The sequence below is a fragment of the Aulonocara sp. 'chitande type north' Nkhata Bay genome, linkage group LG3 (assembly GCF_057382095.1).
Source record: "Aulonocara sp. 'chitande type north' Nkhata Bay isolate Kocher_YH1m ecotype deep benthic linkage group LG3, A_spYH_male_GT1.1, whole genome shotgun sequence".
Taxonomy (NCBI): Eukaryota; Metazoa; Chordata; class Actinopteri; order Cichliformes; family Cichlidae; genus Aulonocara; species Aulonocara sp. 'chitande type north' Nkhata Bay.
Window position 1 is genome coordinate 54,406,233 of NC_141346.1, and position 20,565 is coordinate 54,426,797.

Genomic DNA, 20,565 nt, shown 5'->3' on the forward strand with positions numbered 1-20,565 from the left:
CATTATTTATGCCAATAATCAATTACTTCAATTCTATGCAAAAAAAAAATTCACATAAATTAAAAGGATTTCAAATTGTGTAAAAGCAGCAAGTACGAATAGCTGTATTTGCACTGCCATAAACACTATTTAAACTTCCAGTGTTACTGCTGTTACTACACTCACATGCTGGTACAGCTAGTACCAGATGTGGCAGGGATCCATGTTTACTGTCTTCATCTCATAATTCAGTCAAATCTGGACAAAATCCTCCATTACTGAAATTCATCCTTGGTGCCAATAGTATAATCCACTGCTTAACATTAATAAATCCAATTAGAAATTCTAGAAGAAAGCACTTCTTATGAGCAGAAATGGCCTTGTGATACATCCATGACATTCATTTTCTTAATGGTTTATCCAGTTCAGAATCATGGATCTCTCTAATGAGAGATCTCAGGTGAAACAGGGCTCACTGATGGGCAGTTATTTGTTGGGGGTTCAGGGGGAAAGAGATGACAGGAAAAGGAGCATAGAGACTTGAAACTCAGTATAGTATCGCGGCATTTGCACACAAGGGTGTTTGAAGGTGTGCATAATGAGAAATCTCCTACTATCCTATATCTAGTAACAGACTAAACTGATCCATTCCTAACTATACAGCTAGGCAAACTTCAAAGCTTAATCTTACAAGTAGAGGGGGTGTCTATCTCCTGAAACCAAATGGGAACTGATTACACAAGAGAAGCACTCATTCTGCTTTTGAAAGGATCATAGTTCTGAGGTAGTATGGTAAAATAGGCCTTCAAGATGGGACCTTAACATTTGGCACTTAACGGGGATAAGGAAGAGAAGCTAATATGGGAGAAATATGATCTCTCTTCCTAGTTCCTGTCTTCCCTTTGGGATTTTGGATCAACTGAAATCTTTTCAGGGAGAAAATTTGAATAATCAGTCTAGAAATAACAGATATATATATTTTTAGATGATCTGGTACCTACTGCACATTTACCTCTTCGAATATTGGCGTTACCTTATTGTATAGTGCGTTTATACTGGTAGCACATTTTCCACCACACAGCAAACAGCAAGCTTTGCCTTGGAGTGGCAGCTTTAGCTGAACTAAAAGTGAGTTGTTGCACCAGCATCACTCTTCTCATAGGGATTTGCTACCAGTGTTGTGGAGCTGTACTTGGTTTGCAGCTGCTCCTTCACAATGTGAAGTATGGCTTCTTAGTGGCTGACATCTCCTCAGCAGAAAATATTGTTGATACAACCATGAGAGTAAAATGCGTGGACCAATAACTGTAGACAATGCTGCCTTTCTTTTTTAAATATAGCAGTGCGGTTGTGTTTAGCTTAATTTAACGATTAAAACCATCAGCAGAGATTATTAAAACTGGAGCAGTTGGACTACATAAAAAGTGCAGGGAGGCTTGTAGGCGGGAGCTCAAAGCAGCAACTCCACCCCAAGTCACTTCTGCACACACTCTGGCTCCAAAAATGCAAGACTGCAGCCCCCACAAGTGGGAAAATTTGGCTTCATTTCTATACAGCGGGATTATACAGTCACTGGTGTGAACATTTCTAATCTTGCTTGCTGATTTTAACAAGCAAACAAGCTGTAGACTTGTAAACTTATTTGAATCAATAAGTAAATACCATCACACCTGAATGTCTGTTAATCTGAACATTATTAGAATTTTTCACTAAAATTGTTGTCAAGAGCCAAGTAACAGTTGAATTATATTCCATAGATGTCGCATGTAGTCCAGTCTGTGTGGAATCATTTCCTGTCAGATAGTTAAGACTACACACGTATGGAATGTAGTGAAAAAAATTGCATTTTAAATGTGACAATCCGATTATTAAGTGATGACGTGACGAATCCTACTTCCGGGTCTAAAGTAGTCTGCATTTAATATGGCTTTTGTGTTGTTAACATGTTTAATCTAATCATTTATTTAAGCTCAGTTTTTAAAACCTTAGGATGTAACTACAGCCCAACCCATGCAGCAGTATATGAATGACTAACCTCGTATTGTGGATGGATTATCTCAGTTGTTCTCCTGGCTGAAGTTTGGTCCTTTTACAGCATCCTGACATGCGATTACATTTGTTCCTGACCACCGAGAACACTCACGTTAACTTTTATCGAGTGGAAAAAAAGTTAGCTTGTTTATATTATGCTAACATAGCTGTGTCGCTAGCGGTCACGTAGCACATCATTATATACCAGCTAGCCAAACTTCAGTAACCCTACAAACGTCACTGCTGTTTAGTTTTCTGTCTTCATTTATGTTGGAAGTAATAAGAAAGCTGTACGTTTTAATTTGTTTCCAAAACCCCGCAGTCAGGACGTGCTATATTGTATTTAGATGGAAGCTAGCGAGCTAACTCCCTGCTAACTTCTAACTCCGTTAAATGTCATAAATTCCCTTTTCATGGATGCCTGGATGTTAAACTCAGTTGTTACACCTGGTAGAGCAGAACGCTGATCATTTTATTAAAGATGAAAGACTTAAGACAGTGTTTTAACTCTCAGTAATGCCACAGTGATCATTTGATATATGGACCTGCAGCGGAGTTTAGGCCCAGACACGGCTAGTGATGTCAGACTGAACGATCGGATATGGTTGCTACTTGTATCAATATTGTAATAATAGTGAAATATAACCCCTGTGTTACATCTATAGCTTCACTGATATCTTTGCTTCTGTTCTATCTCTAGTAATGCATGCTAAATGTAAATAGCATACTCCCATATTGATTTGGGTGACTTGCATCAAATGCTTGGCAAAAGCCTTGTGACCAGTCTGGAGAAAGTCTGGGTTTAGACGTTTACAGTTAACTCTGATTATTTTTCAGTTCAGGCAAGATTTGCTTCTTTTTAAACTGTGCTTTTTCTCAGCCAACTGTTTATGTTGATAAGCTATTTCTATTCAGTTTTGTAATTTCCATAATATATCCCTCTGGGTTTGACTGGTGGTACGGTAATAACCCTGTTCATTTCCAGGGGAGTAAACACTGGCCTATGAAATAACATTAACGGTACCTAATGACAAGGTGGAAAAATGTTGCAGTAAAGGCCTGCAGCCTCCTCAAGAATCAGCAGAACTGTAAACATGCTTAATAACATCCAAGTTACAAATTGCTGCCATTTCTGTAAGCTCATTTTCACATGAAGGTTTACGCAAATTATTCAGGATAAACTGTGCTTGAACCCCAGTAGCTGGGAACAGGGAAAACACTACGTATAATAATGTACATGGATTAATAATGTATCTCCTTCATGTAATTAGAGTAGCTCCAAGAATACATTTGCTCGAATTAGGCCCTGAAAGTATTTCCACTGTGTTTAATGTTGCATTCAATACGAGTTCCACAATGCACCGCTAACCCAGATCAACTTTAACTGTCATTAAAAAAACAATCTCAGGCAACAGTCAATCGTTAATAGCTTAATTTGTTAATGATCGGGGGTTTTAGGCTGATGACTTCAGTGTTGGATACAAGATGTGCTTACTTGTATAAAGCGAAGCAAAGGAGTGGAACAAAAGAGCTGGTAATGGGTGTGTATGACACAGCAAAAACAACTGCCAAAAAGCAACACGAAGAACGTGGCAGAATGGGACGAGAGAGAGGGATGGGGATTATGATAATACTGAAGTGACATCTGTTCAGCTGTGCCAAGCAGCTGTATCAGCTGAAAGGGAAGAAGCCCGAGCCAGGACGGGAGCCTCTGTTGATCCCACCATGACAGCAAAGGTAGCCAGGGTAGACACAAAGAACACACAGCCGCACACAAATATAGGCTGAAAGGTTAAGTATTAAAATATACGGCCCCAAAAGCTGTGCTTTTGAATCCATCCCTCAAAAAATGATAATTTTTTTGTTACATTTTGTTGACCAAATTACATTATGTACATCAGTAAAAACATTTTAGTATAAAAGATCTTGATATGTTAAGTGTTTCTCAATGTTTTTAAAGAGTATTTATTTTTGTGCGCAGTAACATTTGATAAGATAACATTAGCAATGTCATTCTCTCAGAAAGTAAGGTTAGCTTAAGGTTAGCACTCGGCTGGATTGCCATAAAGTAACTTTATGCAGGGGTCAGTGCTTCATACATTGCTCATCTACAGAGAGTACAAAATGCTGCAGCTCGTCTTTTAACTGGCACTCGAAAGTTTGTGCACATTTCCCCTATTTTAGCTTCACTTCACTGGCTGCCCATTCCTTTTAAGATTCATTTTAAAATTCTTTTATTTGCTTTTAAAGCCCTCCATGGCCTAGCCCCATCTTATCTCTCTGAGCCGCCTACCTGCTCTCTCAGGTCTGCTAATCAGCTGTTCCTGAATGTACCCAGGACTGAGCATAAACATAGAGGAGAAACTGTGGAACGATCTCTTCTCTGACTGTTTCACTGTGGCCTTTGACACCTTGTGAGATGTTGGTTTTAGTTTTAGTCTTATTTTAGTTGTTTTAGTCGATTCTATGCTGTTTTATCTTGTTTTTTAATTTAGGGCTGTTTTAATTTTTTATTTTTATGTATTATGTGTTTTATTGTTCGCTGTTTTTTATTAAAAGAGCGCTAGTTTAATTTAAATTAAATACAACCTTAGTTTACATTAAATAAACTCAGAAAATGTTGCTATGATTAAACAAGATTTTGAGCATTTTACCCAGTGACTTTATTAATTATTAAGTTCTGGTTTTGGAGATGTGACTTTCCTTAAACTGTATAGTTACAGGACAGGAACTGGTTGTATTAATGTTTAAACAACACCCATGGACATTAATACCAATGGGAAGTCATTAACCACTAGATTATTCCCACTCATACCAAGAAAACTCTCAACTCAAGGCTTCATAAGGAAACATCACAAACATACTGGTCCTTCTTTCAGATGGAACACCACCAGTTTCTCTTTCTGCAATACTCTCCACGAAAGAGAAAAATCACAGATCATCGCTATTTCTATATTCAAAGGTACTTGCATGTACCATGAATATGATGGTAATGTACTGTCAATATTAAAGGAAAACTTTACCCCAAGTTTGTGATTATTTGGTCCACTTCGTGTTAGTCAGACACATTGTTATTCATTTATTTTATATGGATTTCTGAGGCTTCCAGTGTTTGCAGCAGAACACTTATTATAATGTAGAAGCTGCTAATAGAAAATGGATTTCTCATTTTGTGCCCTATCTGGCTATCTATCTGAACAATGCTCGCTTCACACCAATATTGTGGGATAAAACTGTGTTTGCTACATCATTTGCTCTTTTGGTTCTGAAAAGTCTGATTCAAACCCTAATAAAATGCAGTTTGGCAAGAAGAAGCTGCAATTGTGGGCATGTAACAGCTGCAGAAGGGAACAAAGTGAAGTCTGGAGAACAAACAGGGAAAAAAAACACAATTAATTTCTCCTACTTGTAGCTGTTAAGTGCTTTTGTATTTTAGCAGTTTGAGCAGATTTTGCAAAACTCTGTCTTCTTCTGTATTGATTTCTAAATGTTCTATAATTAATGTTGTTCGTTTACAAAATAAAAAGAAAAATTGAAAAATATTTGGAAGAATTTGCTTGCAATAACAAATCCAAGAAATAAAATCCCAATCTAGTCCTGCTATAAATCAGTTATTTATTTATGTTAGATTGCATCTATGTTCCTATCATATACATTCAAACACACTCTAATGTACTTATTTACAGTACCAATCAGAACAATGGGCAAACACCATTTGACCAGAGTGATACTATTTTCAGTTGATAGAGCTAAATAGGTGAATAATATTAAAGTCTTTGCCATATGAGTTTGACAAACTGCCTGGCATAGAAAAGCTGTAATCATGTTTCAGAAACCATATTTTAAAGGCTATGTTTGACCGTTGTGTAATATTGCAGGCACTGGAATCAGATGGGATATTTTAGCAGCACAACTTTCAAACTCTCTTGCACTGCGCAGCTGCTGGACATTTACTCAAAGGATACCGAAAGGGCATGATGCTATTGTACACAAACACCTACTTGTGACGCTGCAGTCTGAATCTAAATACAGAAATAAAGAAAGGACCTTTTCCATGCTGGATCAGATTAGAGAAAACAGAAGACATAAAAGGTGTTAATACTTATTTGGTAGTTAGTAAGGATGGGAATTGATAAAAAAAAACCAACCTAATACCTAAATAGTATTAGCAGCATAAAGCAGTTGTTTCTGTCCATGAGTCTGTGCTGCACTTCATCTCATCCTTTTGTACAGTAAAAAAAAATGAAAGTAATCCATATCTATGCTACCGACTGTGCCACTATTTTCATTTTCCTGCACGCAAACTGAAATCAGCTGTGGTGGAAGCAATGGGCGAGCAGACTAACGGTTCCAAGGAGTTGAACTACTGGGAATTTAGGAATTTTCTACAAGAACCGGTTCTCTATTCCCATCCTTAGTAGTTAGTAAAAGCCTGAGAACATGTCCAGCTTCTTGTTTCTTTGCTTGCCTTAGAGATTGACAGTACACAGCTAGATGAGGCCAGTTGGTTTTACCTTTCAGGACAGGGGCTGACTACCTAGAGACAAGTTAAGCTAGGTTCTTGGTCCCAATCACATCGTCCCCAGTAACTTGCTCAAATTGTTGAACAGATTTTAGGGCCAGAAAGCTCATCTCAGTCCCTCAGCTTCATCACTTACTGTCACCATTAGAGCCCTCAGACAACCAATGACAGTGTCCTATTTTATTTCTAATGCCCCTTTAGCCTTTTTTCCCTGTGCTACCCATTGTGAGTCTGTTCCCTTTCTCTCCATCTTGTTGTTCTCTGACTCTAAACCTTGTCTGTGATGCCCTTTTTCCTACTTACCCATTCTCAACAGTTTTCCCTTTTCAGCTCTTTTCTTTGTCTTTTGGTTTTGTGCCATTTTCTTTTATCTTCCCTTCACCCACTATATCCTATACTTCTCTTATCGTTTCTTCTCCCACCCCCGCTACTTTCTGTCTCAGTCCCAAAGGCCTTGGGCTCCCAACAGTGGATTATCACACATCTAAGGAACTGGGCTCACTCTGTGCTGTTAGCTCCAATTAGTTGTGGGATAGCACAGTCAGTCAGTCTTTTAGGTTCTTAACTGGCAACATTATTTTCACAATTCCATGTGCAGAAATATTTATTTGAATGGACAAATAATTGTTGTTTGGGAATATATTTTTAAAATGTGTCTTGATGATACCCTCTTGAGATTGCAGTGGAATTACAGTAATATGTGTTACCAAAGATAGCCACTATTGTGCGTACACCCCATAATTTAAGAGAATTGGGGCAGGATGCGCACGTGCATTTGTGTGAACATCACCAACCCTAAACTGTTCCAGTCTCTTCCTTGGATAACAGGCTGCCAATTTGATCAGCGCCCAATTATAGCAATTGTTCAAATATGGAAGAGGAGGAGGCTTAAAAAGAAGAAGAAAACTGCAGAGACTTAAGCAAGACTAGAGATCAAAAAGGGAAGATGGAAACCACAAAAAATAGACATCAAAGAGAAGAAAATGCCAAATGATGGGTGAACAGGTAGAAAGAGAAAGTAAAGTGATGAAAAGATTTTGATTCCAAAAGATATATACAAATGACTCTCAGATCCAACATGAAGCAAATCAAGGACAAGTTTGACTGAATTTGCTATTATTTTACAGAGACAAAACCCTAATCGTTGGTAGTAAGATTCAGGAAACGTGGTCTCTGAAAGAAAAGAAAACTGAGAGAAACTAGTAGGTTTTTTTAGAAGTGTCACTTTGAGTGCATTTTGAAACTCTATAGATGGTGAATTAAAAAAAAAACAAAAGTACTGCAGCTGCTTCCTGTATTAGCAAATGCATCTGTATAAGTCCACAACTAAAATCAAGTGACAAAGTAAATGCCATGCCCTTTTCATTTTGCAGTGTCCAGAATATTTCTGTTAAACTGGAGCTCTCTGTAAAGTTTTCTTCTCTGCTTCAGTAGATGCTTTTCTTAAAATGCCTTTTTCACATTTTAATAGTAGAGGTGGTCCATTATTGTGATTTCTGAAACATGACCAATAATTATAAAGGAGTTGAAGAATAAGAGACAATTTCACAAACCTCTTTAACCATTCAAAACATTTCACATAGCGTATGTAGAGGAGACGAGAATAACAACATCAAATTAGTTGCACGACTGTCTCCCACGGTTCATCTGGCCTCCAGATGCGCTCCCACTCCACCTGAGTGGGCCAAGTTGTTAGAGTAAAATCAGCAAAAGTCTTTTGTGTGGACAGAGCACAAGGAAAGCAGAAGCAAAGGTCCATGTAATTGCCCTCCCCTCTTCTCCTCCACCTGAGCCGATTAATGGATGGAGGCAATCTCAGACTACTTTTAAAATGGTAACGAGTGAGGGGGGCACTGGCTGGCCTCAGATAAAAAGTGTCTGAGGTCTAAGTCAAAAACAGTTTCTGCCTGATGTACCCACTCACTCCTATTAGTTCTGCTGAATATCAAGGAAGGGGCTAATGGGCAAGTATTTGGATGAATGAAGCACTTTATCCTATAGAAGAGCATGTTGGAGAGGATATGGTAAAGCCAATGAAATGTCCTACTTAAATTTTGACCCGAGTGTAAAAGTAGGTTATCAAACTGACTTTCACTTATAGGGTATTTTCCCCGAAATTACCAACAGAGTAATAGAACTATCCAGAGTTATAAGGACACTCACATTCTTTGTCTCTGTTATTATGGCAGAGAGGCTGGCAACACTTTGCCAGTATATAGAAGTGCATCTCAGAACATCTGAGTGATTAGCTAGATGACAGTCGACTACAAAGGCCTGAGTCTGTGAATTTATTTCCCAAATTTGTTTGGGAAATGCCAGGATATTGTTGTTAAGCTACAATGTTATTTGCTAGTGCTGATGAAGCACAGAACGACAATGTTATGTGTCAACTGCCACAGTAGAATTAATCTCTTGTTAATATACAAGTCTAAGCTTATTAAGTCACAGTCTAGCTGGCATATGTCCTGTATTGGATAAATTAGGGATTAGGATTTGAGCTAAGATTAGGGTTTTCTTTGACAGGGTATTATAATGAGCTAGTCCAGTCCTGATTGACCTGTGCTTGAACATTGGGTCCAGATGCTTTGGAAGACTAGTGGGGAATCATTTCATCTCTCTAACATTCGCCTTGAATGTTATTCAGAATCATCCAAAAATTAGGAAAATCTAAAGTGTGCAACTATAATTTCCTGCTTCAGACGTCCCTGTAACTCTGTCATAATGATTAGGTCATCCTGTTTGATTCTCCACTTTACTAATAACCTCAATGAAATTTAAGTGAAGTTAACATATTATGCATATGTGTGTGTGTGTGTGTGGGGGGGGGGGGGGGGGGGGGGTTAAAATATGAGTTCCTCCCTTTTATTCCAGACTGTGATGAATTGTTTATGCGTGTGGTCCGTTTCTGGAAAATGTGAAGCGCCCCGAAGGGATGAGGTGGGGAGGGGGGTGTCGCACACTTAGAGGGAGCACTTGTATTTCACTGTTTTCACTTTAAAAATGAATGAGTGCATTCTTTCTCCTGAGCTCCAGAGTCTGTCTTTCTTTATTTCCCCTCAGTCCTTTTTTGCCTTAAACATTTTCTCCCACTTTGTCCTCAATAGCTGATTGATAACACTCTACTGTCACATAGTGATGGGAATGTCGCATGGACAAACAGCAGCTGTCAAGCTGGAGTTCACGGTCAGCTCGGCTATGAGCTTGACTCTCAATGGAGGCTCTTGTAGCTCTTGTTTTGCATGGAGTCATCCCGGGGTCTTGACCACCCTGTTGACTTTTTCCCAATAAAGGCTATTATCTCATTGTCTGCTAGCTTACAAACAAAAAACCACACAAACTGTCTGTAGTGCATCACTGTAGTTCTGGTATTACAAAATGGTTACGAGAGTGGAATGCTTCTTTCAGTAGGTTGCAGAGGTCACCCCAAACTTCCTTGGAATTAATTATGGAATTAAGTCGAGGATGCAGAGGCACGTTTCTGTCATTACTCATGAAGAAAATAGGCTCCCAGCTCATTTTAGCTTGACGTGTTTTATAGTACTTGTTGATTCTTACAATGATTCTGTGATTTATTTGAATAGAATTACAACTGGCAGGCATTGTGCTGTATTTTCTAAAAAGACGAGGATTTTTTTTCATACTGCTCTGGTTGGATTCTTAGCCCTTGCCAATTTTGCCCTTTAGTCCAATGCGCTGTATCTGCCAAGTGTAGTCATAGTCATCATACTGCTCCATACACTAGAGGCAATACAAGCATCTGGCTCCTGTGTTGTTCTGCAGTTTTGTCAATGTGGCTAGCTACGCTACTGCCAAATAAACGCTCTCCCTGCCTCCTGCCAGTAGTGATTTATAGCCAAATACATCCTTGCCCTGTCCACTTCATCCCCAAAGAAAAATCATTTTCCAATTGAACAGAATGTGGGCCTTGAGGACTGACACTACAGGGGGATCAAGAAACGGAATATTTTGTTGGCACGGCCATGTGGATGAATGATGAAAACCTAAGACTAACAGGTCTGATGTTAAGATGTTTTTCTTTTCACTTCTCCTTTTCATGCACATGACAGTGGATGGAATTGATGTGTACCACTCTTAGAAAGCTATAATTATAGATGTATAATGTAGACAGGGCTTACTCAGAAGCCGCAGGCAAAATGTATTTTGTGTGTGAGCAAGAATCCAAAAGGCTGTAGAGGTATGCATTTTCATGAGGATCTGCTTTTCCAACTTAGCTCTGGGAGATGATGTCTGTTCTGCATGTATTGACAGAATACGCTGCAACGCTTGGCTGAACCACGAAACCAATTCGCTGTGCTTTTATGTATTGTTAAGCTGTTCTGCTGTATCTCCAGTATTGCAAATCAATATAGTGATAGTGACATGATAAGAGACGATATAAAATAAAGCAGAGGTAAAAGTACCTTTTTGTATGGTGCCCACAAACGTGCCTGCTGCATCTTAGGATGTGTATCCATGACAACTTAGATTCTGGGCCGAGCTTTCAGCTTGATTCTCAGCAATCTAATGAACAATATAAAAAAGTTAATCAATATTACAATAAAAACAAAGGCTTGAGCCGGAGGCTTGAACGTGAATGATTAAAAAAAAGCAAGAATGGCTTGGGGAGCAAAAGTACTAAGTGTACTGCACGATAGATCTAATCCTTGTGTCAAGGGACTATCTGCCTGCATAGTAAGAGTGTGAAGCTTTGCACCAGTGTCTCATTAGGACAAGGACAGCTGTGCAGAGGCGGACAGCCTGTTTCCAGAGACACCGCTTGAGTCACAGTAGGCCAACGAGCAATTGGAGAACACTTGCTACATGCTGTGTGACTCAGAGGGCCACACGAATGCTCAGTCAGATATGGATGCTGATCCCTCATCAGGAAAGAAAGTTTTTGTGAAAGTCAGAAAGCAGCTTGGGCGTTGACACCGAAGCTGCTACCAGGGTTGTTATCAGTCCCAGGAAGCAGCCTGCAGCTCAAGGAGATGTCCTCTGTTCCAGTTTTCTGGAATCCATCAACATCTTTGGAAGCCAAGCCCCACTGGGGTTGAGACTCGTGAGTTTGGGTTGCTTTGAGCCAAGCACCTCAAGATTCCACTGAGAGGCTTTGATGGCAGTCTGCATTGTGGAAATTGGTGTAGAACAGTCAAAGCTTCTGTTTCTCCCCAGCTGTGGAGCTCCACAGCTAAACCAACCAACGAAAAGTCTTTCAAGACACAGTTAAACACCTGCCATGCCTCAGAGGAAGGACTTTTAAAATTTTCAGTGTTTCTTTTTTATTAACCATAGCCTAAATGCTAGAGGTTCCTGACACAAGAGGGCATTATGAAAGCTCTGGGCATTACTTTATGCTAGAGGGTATTTTATGAGGCTAAATGTTCTGACAGGGATAAAAATATATTTGATAAAATGGTTGGCCTGCAGCCAAGCATCTTATTAAGTCAGCCAAGCAAGACAGTACTGCTTTCATCCTATCTGACTAAGAAATCAACCAGACGCTTGCCTCCTGTACTTGCTTCATTTTTTAGAGGCCACCCAGTCTTTTCAGTCATTGTTTTTTAAAAATTCAAGGACCTTCAACCTGAAAATAAAACCCAAAATTATGTATGGTCACCACAGAAAATATGGTGATACAGACTGTGCTTTCTTTCTACATTAAGATGTATCAGGAAAGTCTGTCGTACAGTTTGCAGCTTGATTCTCTGAGAGCAGCCACATTCACGAATTGCTGTTGGCAGCTGACTGTGGGTTGGACCCCTTGGCCAATCAAGTCCCCTCTGCCTAAGGACACGCTTGGGATTTTCACTTGCTCCTCGAAATGTAAGCCAGCCTGTCAATCACAACTCCAGGCCCTCCTGTGATCCCTGACCCACTGGTACTCTTGCCATGGCAACACAAATCCCAGTAGACTTTGATGTCAAGAACAGGAGTTCTAAAAAATATGAAAGACAAGCATCTCTGATCCAGTGCAGACACACACAGATTATGCCCTGGATCAAAATGTCTTGGCCATATGAGTAATATATTAATTTATATTATATATATTATATATATATATTAATCTTTTTTTTTATTTTATGAGAAATATCAGAACCATAGTATAACTGTCCCCTAAGCCCAAAATAAATCTATATTTAACTTAAAATAAACATTTCATCTTCAAATCATCCCTCCCAAAAATCTGCTTAAGCTAATTCATACGTGCACGAAGGAGGGGAGGAGAAAAGCTTTGTATTTGCTCTCTTTGGAAGCAAAGTGGCAAGCAATGCTATTATTTGTTCAGGGTAATAGTTTCTCCAAGCAGCTTCAAGCAGAACTCAGCATAAAAATCAGCAGCAGTGCAGATGGAGTTCCCCTGCGGTTGCATATGCTTGAAATAAGGAATATGAGAGATTAGTTTCAATAGTGGCCACTCATTCGTCACATTTATGCAGTTGTATTGACTGACCAGCGGTGCTTTCAAATATAAGTATGGATTAAAAACATTCCCTCAAAGAGTGTTTGAGCCTCAATACAAAAGTGACAAAAAACAAGGGAGAAAATTACACACGATATAATTTGGGATGGGAATTATTACGAATTTAGCAGTTCCAATACTGATGTCATTTATGGATTTGATTCCTTATCAATTCTCATCGGGTTCTCAGTTACTCTAAGTCACCACCACTAAGCAGCATATCAAAGGCATTAGATTCAGGTGACCCTGAGGTACAATAGGTGTAGGCTGCTGGAGCATTCGCATGAGTATTTTTTTCCAGTTACCTTTCTCACTCACTCTGTGTTAATAGACCTCTCTGCATTGAATCACACTTGTTATTAATCTCTCGCTCCCTTCCACAGCATGTCTTTTGTCCCGTCTTCCTTCTCTCACCCCAACCAGTCGTGGCAGATGGCTGCCCCTCCATGAGCCTGGTTCTGCTAAAAGTTTCTTCCTGTTAAAAGGAAGTTCCTTCCCACTGTCGCCAAAGTGCTTGCTCATATGGAGTAATGTGATTGTTGGGGTGTATTATTGTGAGGTCGCCTTGAGGTGACTGTTGTTGTGGTTTGGTGCTGTATAAATAGAATTGAATTGAATTACATTTATGCAAATGAATTGCATGCTGTGTGGTTAAATATTTGTATGTTGAAGGTCAGACGAGGGTGGTTCAGAGGGTTGGTTAGTTCATCTTGTAACCGGAAGGTTGCCGGTTCAATCCCCGGCTCTGTCTCTCTTGGTCATCGTGTCCTTGGGCAAGACACTTCACCTACCACCTACTGGAGATGGGCTGATGGTGCGATATGGCAGCCTCGCTTCTGTCAGTCTGCCCCAGGGCAGCTGTGGCTGCAACTGTAGCTGCCTCCACCAGTGTGAGAGTGAATGAATAGTGGAATCGTAAAGCACTTTGAGGGTCTCGAAAAGTGCTATATAAATGCAATCCATTACTATTATTTCTGCTCTTTGCTGTGGTCAGTATTGGGATCATTACTCAAAATGTAGGTAATGTATTGCACAAATTACACAGAAAACGTTTCTTAATAATAATGCAATACATTCCTCAATTGCTCTCAGGAGAAAGCAATTTGTTTTACACTTTACTCATTGCTTTACTTTTGCGTTTCTCCATAACATGATCATTGTCTCATAACTGCCATTTAACCACACAAATCTAAAGGCTAAAATTCCTAGTTACCCTGTTAGTGTATTAAATGCATTATTCTTATTTTGTTCATGTAGAAGTTACCCGTTGGGTCAAAGATATTGTGATGCCACTTGCCACAAACCTGCCACCTGCAGCCTGAAATACAACTGTGCCTCTCTCTCCCTCTCTCTCTGACAAGTTATAAATGAGTGTGAAGAAAAGTAAACTGATGCGATTAGAGGCCTGGTTCTGCATTGCTTTGATGTAAAAAAAATGATGTATGTCACTGGTGTCAGAATAATCCCACGTATAACCATGCAATCAAAACCATGTGTAACCACAGTCTGCATGAAGGTATGGACATTATCATTCAGGAAACAAAGACTGCAGGTGAAAGCACTGCTAAGGTCGGCCACACTGCTAGCTAATGCTAACTAATGTGATACGGGGTGTGGTTGCTGTTTGCAGTGTTATAGCTTGTGGAAAGTGATCTATATTGATTATAGATGAGTGTAATTAATAGTTTCAAATAGCTTTAACCTAATCTGTTTGATTATGCTCAGATCAGATTTTTTCCCCTTTAAACAGCTAGTTTATTAGTCACGACGAACATTACTAGTACAAAAAACTAGAATCACTAAGTCCACCTTAGTGACTTGAAGTAGTGCAGATAAAGCCTCGCCTTGTCATCATGTTGAGGTTTTGGGCAGCTGCTTGTAAGTCTAATCGCAGCTACCTAAAACTTAGCTCTAATTTCACTAACTAAAAAGTTCTCTAAATAACTGTCTAAATGTCTCTCTCTCCACCATGTGTTTTTGCAGGTCATCCTTATCCTAACCAAGTACTACCACGCTGACTCCACCAAGGTCCTGGAAAGCTCACTGTGGCGGTAAGCTGATCGTTTAGACACCATGTGTGCTCTTGCTGGATGTCTTTATGTCATGTCTGGCCCCACTGTCGTGCAGACCTTTCATCAGCAAATCGCTTCCCTTGAACAGGAAGGTCAGCACTGGTCTAGTTATCTCTCCGCTGTGCCTCTTCAAGGAGACAAGGGTGAGACAAGGGTGAAACAGAGCGCTAGGGCGGACAAAACATCAGCAGGCAGCTACAACTAAAGTGGTGGACCGGAGAGTGGCGCTGTGAGGCCAGAGCAGGCATCTGTTTGGGCAGATAGCATATCAGCATGGCACAGGGCAGGATGGCTGGCAACAGCAGTGCCAGGGAAAGGGGTCAAGTCTGGCTGGCACTGCTTCCTCTATTTAGCAAAGCACTTGCTCACCAAAAACCCTTCTCACTTCTCTCACATTTGAACAGTGGAAAATACAATGTATCCATTCCACACCACTTGACAACAAGTACATCTTGTTTGCAAACATATATTCCCATAGAATATTAACCTTCAACTAAATTTACTTCCTCTCCCACAGCTTTCTGAGTGCTGAAATGGAACTGAGCCTGACCTTGTAGATAATGGGGTAGAGGGACTTAATTATATTCAAATTTCCTAATAAAAACTTAGAACACAGACAAAATATTAGCTAAAATTAGACATCTAGAAGATATTCATATAGAGCAAAATGTGTCTGATGATTGTACTTAATTCATGCCATTCACCTCACCGAGGACTCCATGACTTCAAAGCTTCAGCCTCTCATTAGCTCTGACTGTTTGTCCCCCTGGAGGACTGATATGAATAATGTACATATTTTTCCCCTTCCCCTGTTGATGATTTAATTGTTGCACTGTATGAATAATGCTGGGGACTCTCTACTGGACAGCTCATTCAAGAAAGAAAAAATCCTCCAAATCACTGCCAGTTTAGATCCAGTTCACACTGAATTTAGAGAGAGGAGAAGCTGGCCTCCTGCCTGCTGCCATCACTGTCCAAAAACAGGAATTTCCATGAAATTAGCAGTATCCATACAGCTATCTGACCGTGTCTTGTTAGGCATTATCTGTGTGGTGTAACTCAAATCCTTTGCAGCTGTTAGTTTGGGATGGTGCATAGACAACCACATTTCTACGGCCTATAGGCTTTGAAGTCCCAAGGCTGTAGGATCAAATGAGAAAGATGGGGGAGGATGAATGGGTTTGCCGTCTTACCCTGTCAGGTGGTGTTCATCTAGAAGCCAGGTTTCACACGGGGGTAAAGTTAACAACAGTGAGAGGAGAAAAGAATTTCCAGGACAGATGAGTTAATGAACTGAGGTCGTATTATCGCCTGAGTAGGCTTTTCTTGTGACTATAAGCAAAATATACTGGTACCTAGTGGAACACTTTCACTTAATATTTATGACTGACCCAACAATCTTGGATACAAATTAGATTCATGTATACTCTTAAAAAAAGGACCAAAGTTAGCATTAAGATTCTGCTGTATTTACTAGTAACAGTGATTAATTGTACTATGATGGCCTTGAATGCTTGACCCCGACACTTCACACACTTACCGTTTTCATATAGGAATAACTGTTTGACTGTCAGAAAAAGCAGTTTAACAAAATGACCTAAACTCAAGCGCTGCTTACTGACTTTTTGAGACGCTTTTAATTGGATTTGGGGGACAGCTGACAAAAATCAAGAATGACATCCACATTCAATCCTGTTGCACAGAAAGGCAGACATTTTAATTATGGAGATGTCTGGTGTGATGGAACTTGAAGTCAAGTCTTTGATCCACGAAAGTGGTTTGACAGTGGACACAAAGCTAGATTTGTGCCCATTGTATTCAACTTGCTACTGTTTTTGTTACTGATCGGTTAATTTTAGTCACCAAAACTACTTGGTTAGGTGTATATCAGAGTGACAAGGCATTGTGTGACAGACCTGGGACTTGTTCTCCAGGTAAACAAAGTGATGTATAAGATGCCTGAATTGCTATATTGCCTTAATATGTGCTTACATAATGACAGTAAAGAGCCTTGAATCTTGAATTGAAAACATATGTTCAAATGTTTCTGTGAGACTAGCCTGGTACACTGAATGCTAAAGATCATCCGTGAGTAACCGTGACTTACCAAAACAAAGGCATAAACATGTCGTGATGTGGTTACCTTGGAGAAAACATGGGAAAGGCCTCTAAGCCATTGGCTAACTGCACACATTGAGCTGCCTTGCAGTTTTTCTCTAACAGTCAAGACTGTTTTCTTTTAATCAAACAGATAAACAAGTGGTAATCTTGTAGTTTAACAAAAATCCTTATTTTTCTTTGTCTTATTCCTTATATTTATCTTTATATTTATATGTTGTTTTTTACACTGGATGTCCTTCCTGTTGTAACCCTAAAAGAATTTGTGTTTCTTCCCAGGACTCACCCATGGATTGTTGCTTATAAGGCAAATGTGGAAACCACAACACTTTGGAGTCAGGCGCAAATCAAAACGTTTAGTGCGTTAATTTCAAGATATGAACATGAATTAAATAGCTAGCTACTGGAAGCACCGATGACCCTATATAATGTAAAAAAAATTCTACTCCATCACTCAGCTTTTAATATTTTTCAGTCCTGGTCTCTAAAGCGTTTGACAATGGCGGACAGTGTAGAGAATGCAAGGCAATACATAAATCCACGATATATTCCCACTCAGTCTTGCTCAAGGACACCAAAACAGGATATGTAAGGTCTTCTACCATGTATTATTTATTTATTTATTCATTTATTTATTTTTTACATCAGGTAGAGCTTCAGAGCAAACAGAAAGAAAGGCGCTTGGAGATTAGGCAAAGATGTGAGGATTTTGCCAGTGCATTACCAAACAACGTGACGACTGCAGGCTGACAGAACTCATCTTTAGACTCTGTGTTGCTCTGAGTGGAGCCATGAAAAACTCAGTAAACCTTTTTGATCCTCACACTGAAGGAGCAGATGTGCACTTCACTTTTTTGGCTTTGAATACTCCGTGCAAGTGTTTCTTATTTTTAGATGATACGTAGAACTTCACATGTTGGGCAGAGTCTGTCCTCTGTTTGCGATCTGGTGGCGAGTATGTGTTACAATGTGATATTTTGGTCAGATTATGAGTGAATTCATGTTTATACAAAAACAAATAAAAGGAGGATACATACTACAATTGCTCTTGTTGCACACTGGTTCAAACACTGGCTGTTTAAAGCTTCACCTCTTAGAGCTACTGCTTATGGGACTGCAGCTCACACTAGTCAAATGCAAGCATTTTACCCTCAGTTTTGCTTTAAAATATATTTAGCCCCAACTAAACATTTACTACTTTATTTCTTAAAATAAATATTTAATTGCACTTTAAAAACCCATGTTGATCACATTTTCACTTTCTCATCCATTACTCTAAAATGATCTAACCCAGGATACCAATATGTAATCCATGTCCTCCTATGCTCATCACACACTCCCATAAACACGGTTTTGGTGTTAGAGTGGAGGGGGTATTTATAATTCATGCCATCTTCACACATCTTTTGAAGAGGCGAAGAGGGCTGGTAGCCATCGTGCTGGGGGGCTTCACTGTTTCATTATGGATGAATAGATCGTCTGACAGCCTGGCACTTCTATGTACAGTACATCAAGCACACCATGGTTTCACAAACACAACTGCTGACAGCATGTGCATCATGTACTGCTCAGTTGTCAGATATGCACAACTGTCTTATCAACTATAACCACAGAGCCAGTTTTAATAGATGATGTTCAATTTTAAAATTAATAAATAAATATGGAAAACATCAGTTCAGCCAAAATTAATTTTTTTTGTGTAATATTATAGATGTGTATGGATTTCTTTGTTTCTCTTTTTATTCATTTTCACTTCTAAGAGTATATTATAATGTATGTGGTTTCCAGTACTCTTTAAAGAAAAGTAAGAGGAGCTAATAAACAACCTTATAGTAAACTACCTTACTAACCTTTGCAAATGATCAGTTAGCTGTTTTACAGTTAGTGTTACAAACATTTTTAAGATAAAAGACAAATGGAGATTAGCCTATAATTAGCTTCACAGCTACAGTGATGGCTTTTTAAGTAATAGTTTAATTACTGACACCTTGAAGGCCTGTGATAGATAATGGTGATAGATTCATCATGAAGGTAAGATAAAAGATAAGATTAAAACATTAACAAATTTTATTTGTAATGAAATTCATGATGTCATTACAAGGTATGGTTAAACACAACCCTGACTCTTTGTCAGCTTGGCTACAGAGCTGGAAAGAATGGGGATGTCTAGGACAGAGGGCGATGGATTCTTTGACCACATTTTAACACAATATCGGGGAGTGAAAAGGAAATAGAAGAATGCATGAGGAATGCAGACGGAGTGTATTGCTGCCAGTTCTTAAGAACAAGAGTGATGTGCAGTGGTGTTGTAAGTAAAAGAGGGATAACAATGATGAGCCATATGATGAAGCTATGAGAAAGCAAGGTTAAGAAGAGTAGTGACAGTCAGTGAGCAGCATTATAGCTTCATGCACTACAGAACAATACAGATGCAATGTTTTTGGTTTAAGACTGTTGATGGAGACACCTAGAGGAAGATATTAAGATTTCCACTAGGAGTGAACATGATGGAGAGGATTATAAAAGAGTATATCAGAAGGACAGCTCAGGGTGACCAGTTTAGAGACAAAGTTAGTGAAGCAAATTATGGACTTCTATAAATTTAAACAGCTACCTTGTGACTAACAGTAATGTCAAGATGGGCTGAAGCCATCTTTTTTATACACTCCGTCAATGCCCTGGAATAAGCAGGGAAAGTCTTGCAAGAATTGGAAATCCTACAGGTGCTGAAGCATCTGCTCGTATTGTTGGATATGCAAGCAGGTGGTTTTAAAGTTGTGGCTGATCAAAGCAGTGAACAGTAACATAGAGAGGCAAGTAGAGAGTACAGAGGCAGTGAAACCAGCGATAAATCCATACAGCTAATTGTGTGTCTGCTTTAATTTGACTCAGTGTTTTGAAGTTGTTGCTTTGAGGCTTTTTTAGTCCAGGGGTAGCATCACAGCTCTAGCTCACTTCCCACTTTGATGCCTCCTTAATCAGTTTGTTTCAGAAGCGGAGTGTGTGTGTGTGTGTGTGTGTGTGTGTGCAACCTTACACACACACACAGTCATTCCACCATTACAAATGTGTTGATGATTAGCTCTCCCTGGGGTCCAGATCACATTTCCCCAAACTAAACCATGAGAGAGCCACAAAGTAGAAACACACGCTTTTGGGCTTAATCAAGACAGCGTGTTTCATTTCCCTTGTCCTTCTCTTTCCTTCTTTAACTCATCCTCCCCTCACTTCAACTTTATTTATTTTAGATTAATTCAGAACATTTTATTTCTTTCCCTTCTGTCTCTTTGTTCTCTCTGTGTTTCTGCCTCCGTCCAGATGGTCAGGGGTGGTGTAAATACTTAATCGAGGCTAGAGCATCGTCTTCCCTTCATCCCTACACA

At 39.4% G+C, this 20,565-nt stretch overlaps 1 protein-coding gene across 3 annotated transcripts in view; it reads left to right on the forward strand.

Moving 5' to 3' along the window:
• The window catches only part of sorcs2 (sortilin-related VPS10 domain containing receptor 2), a 387,669-nt gene that overhangs the window by 80,450 nt on the left and 286,654 nt on the right, over positions 1-20,565 (forward strand). For all 3 annotated transcript variants that reach the window (XM_086285286.1, XM_086285287.1, XM_086285288.1), the window contains exon 2: positions 14,976-15,043. In XM_086285286.1, coding sequence (XP_086141412.1) covers positions 14,976-15,043 — 68 coding nt within the window. The remainder of the gene's footprint in view (positions 1-14,975; positions 15,044-20,565) is intronic.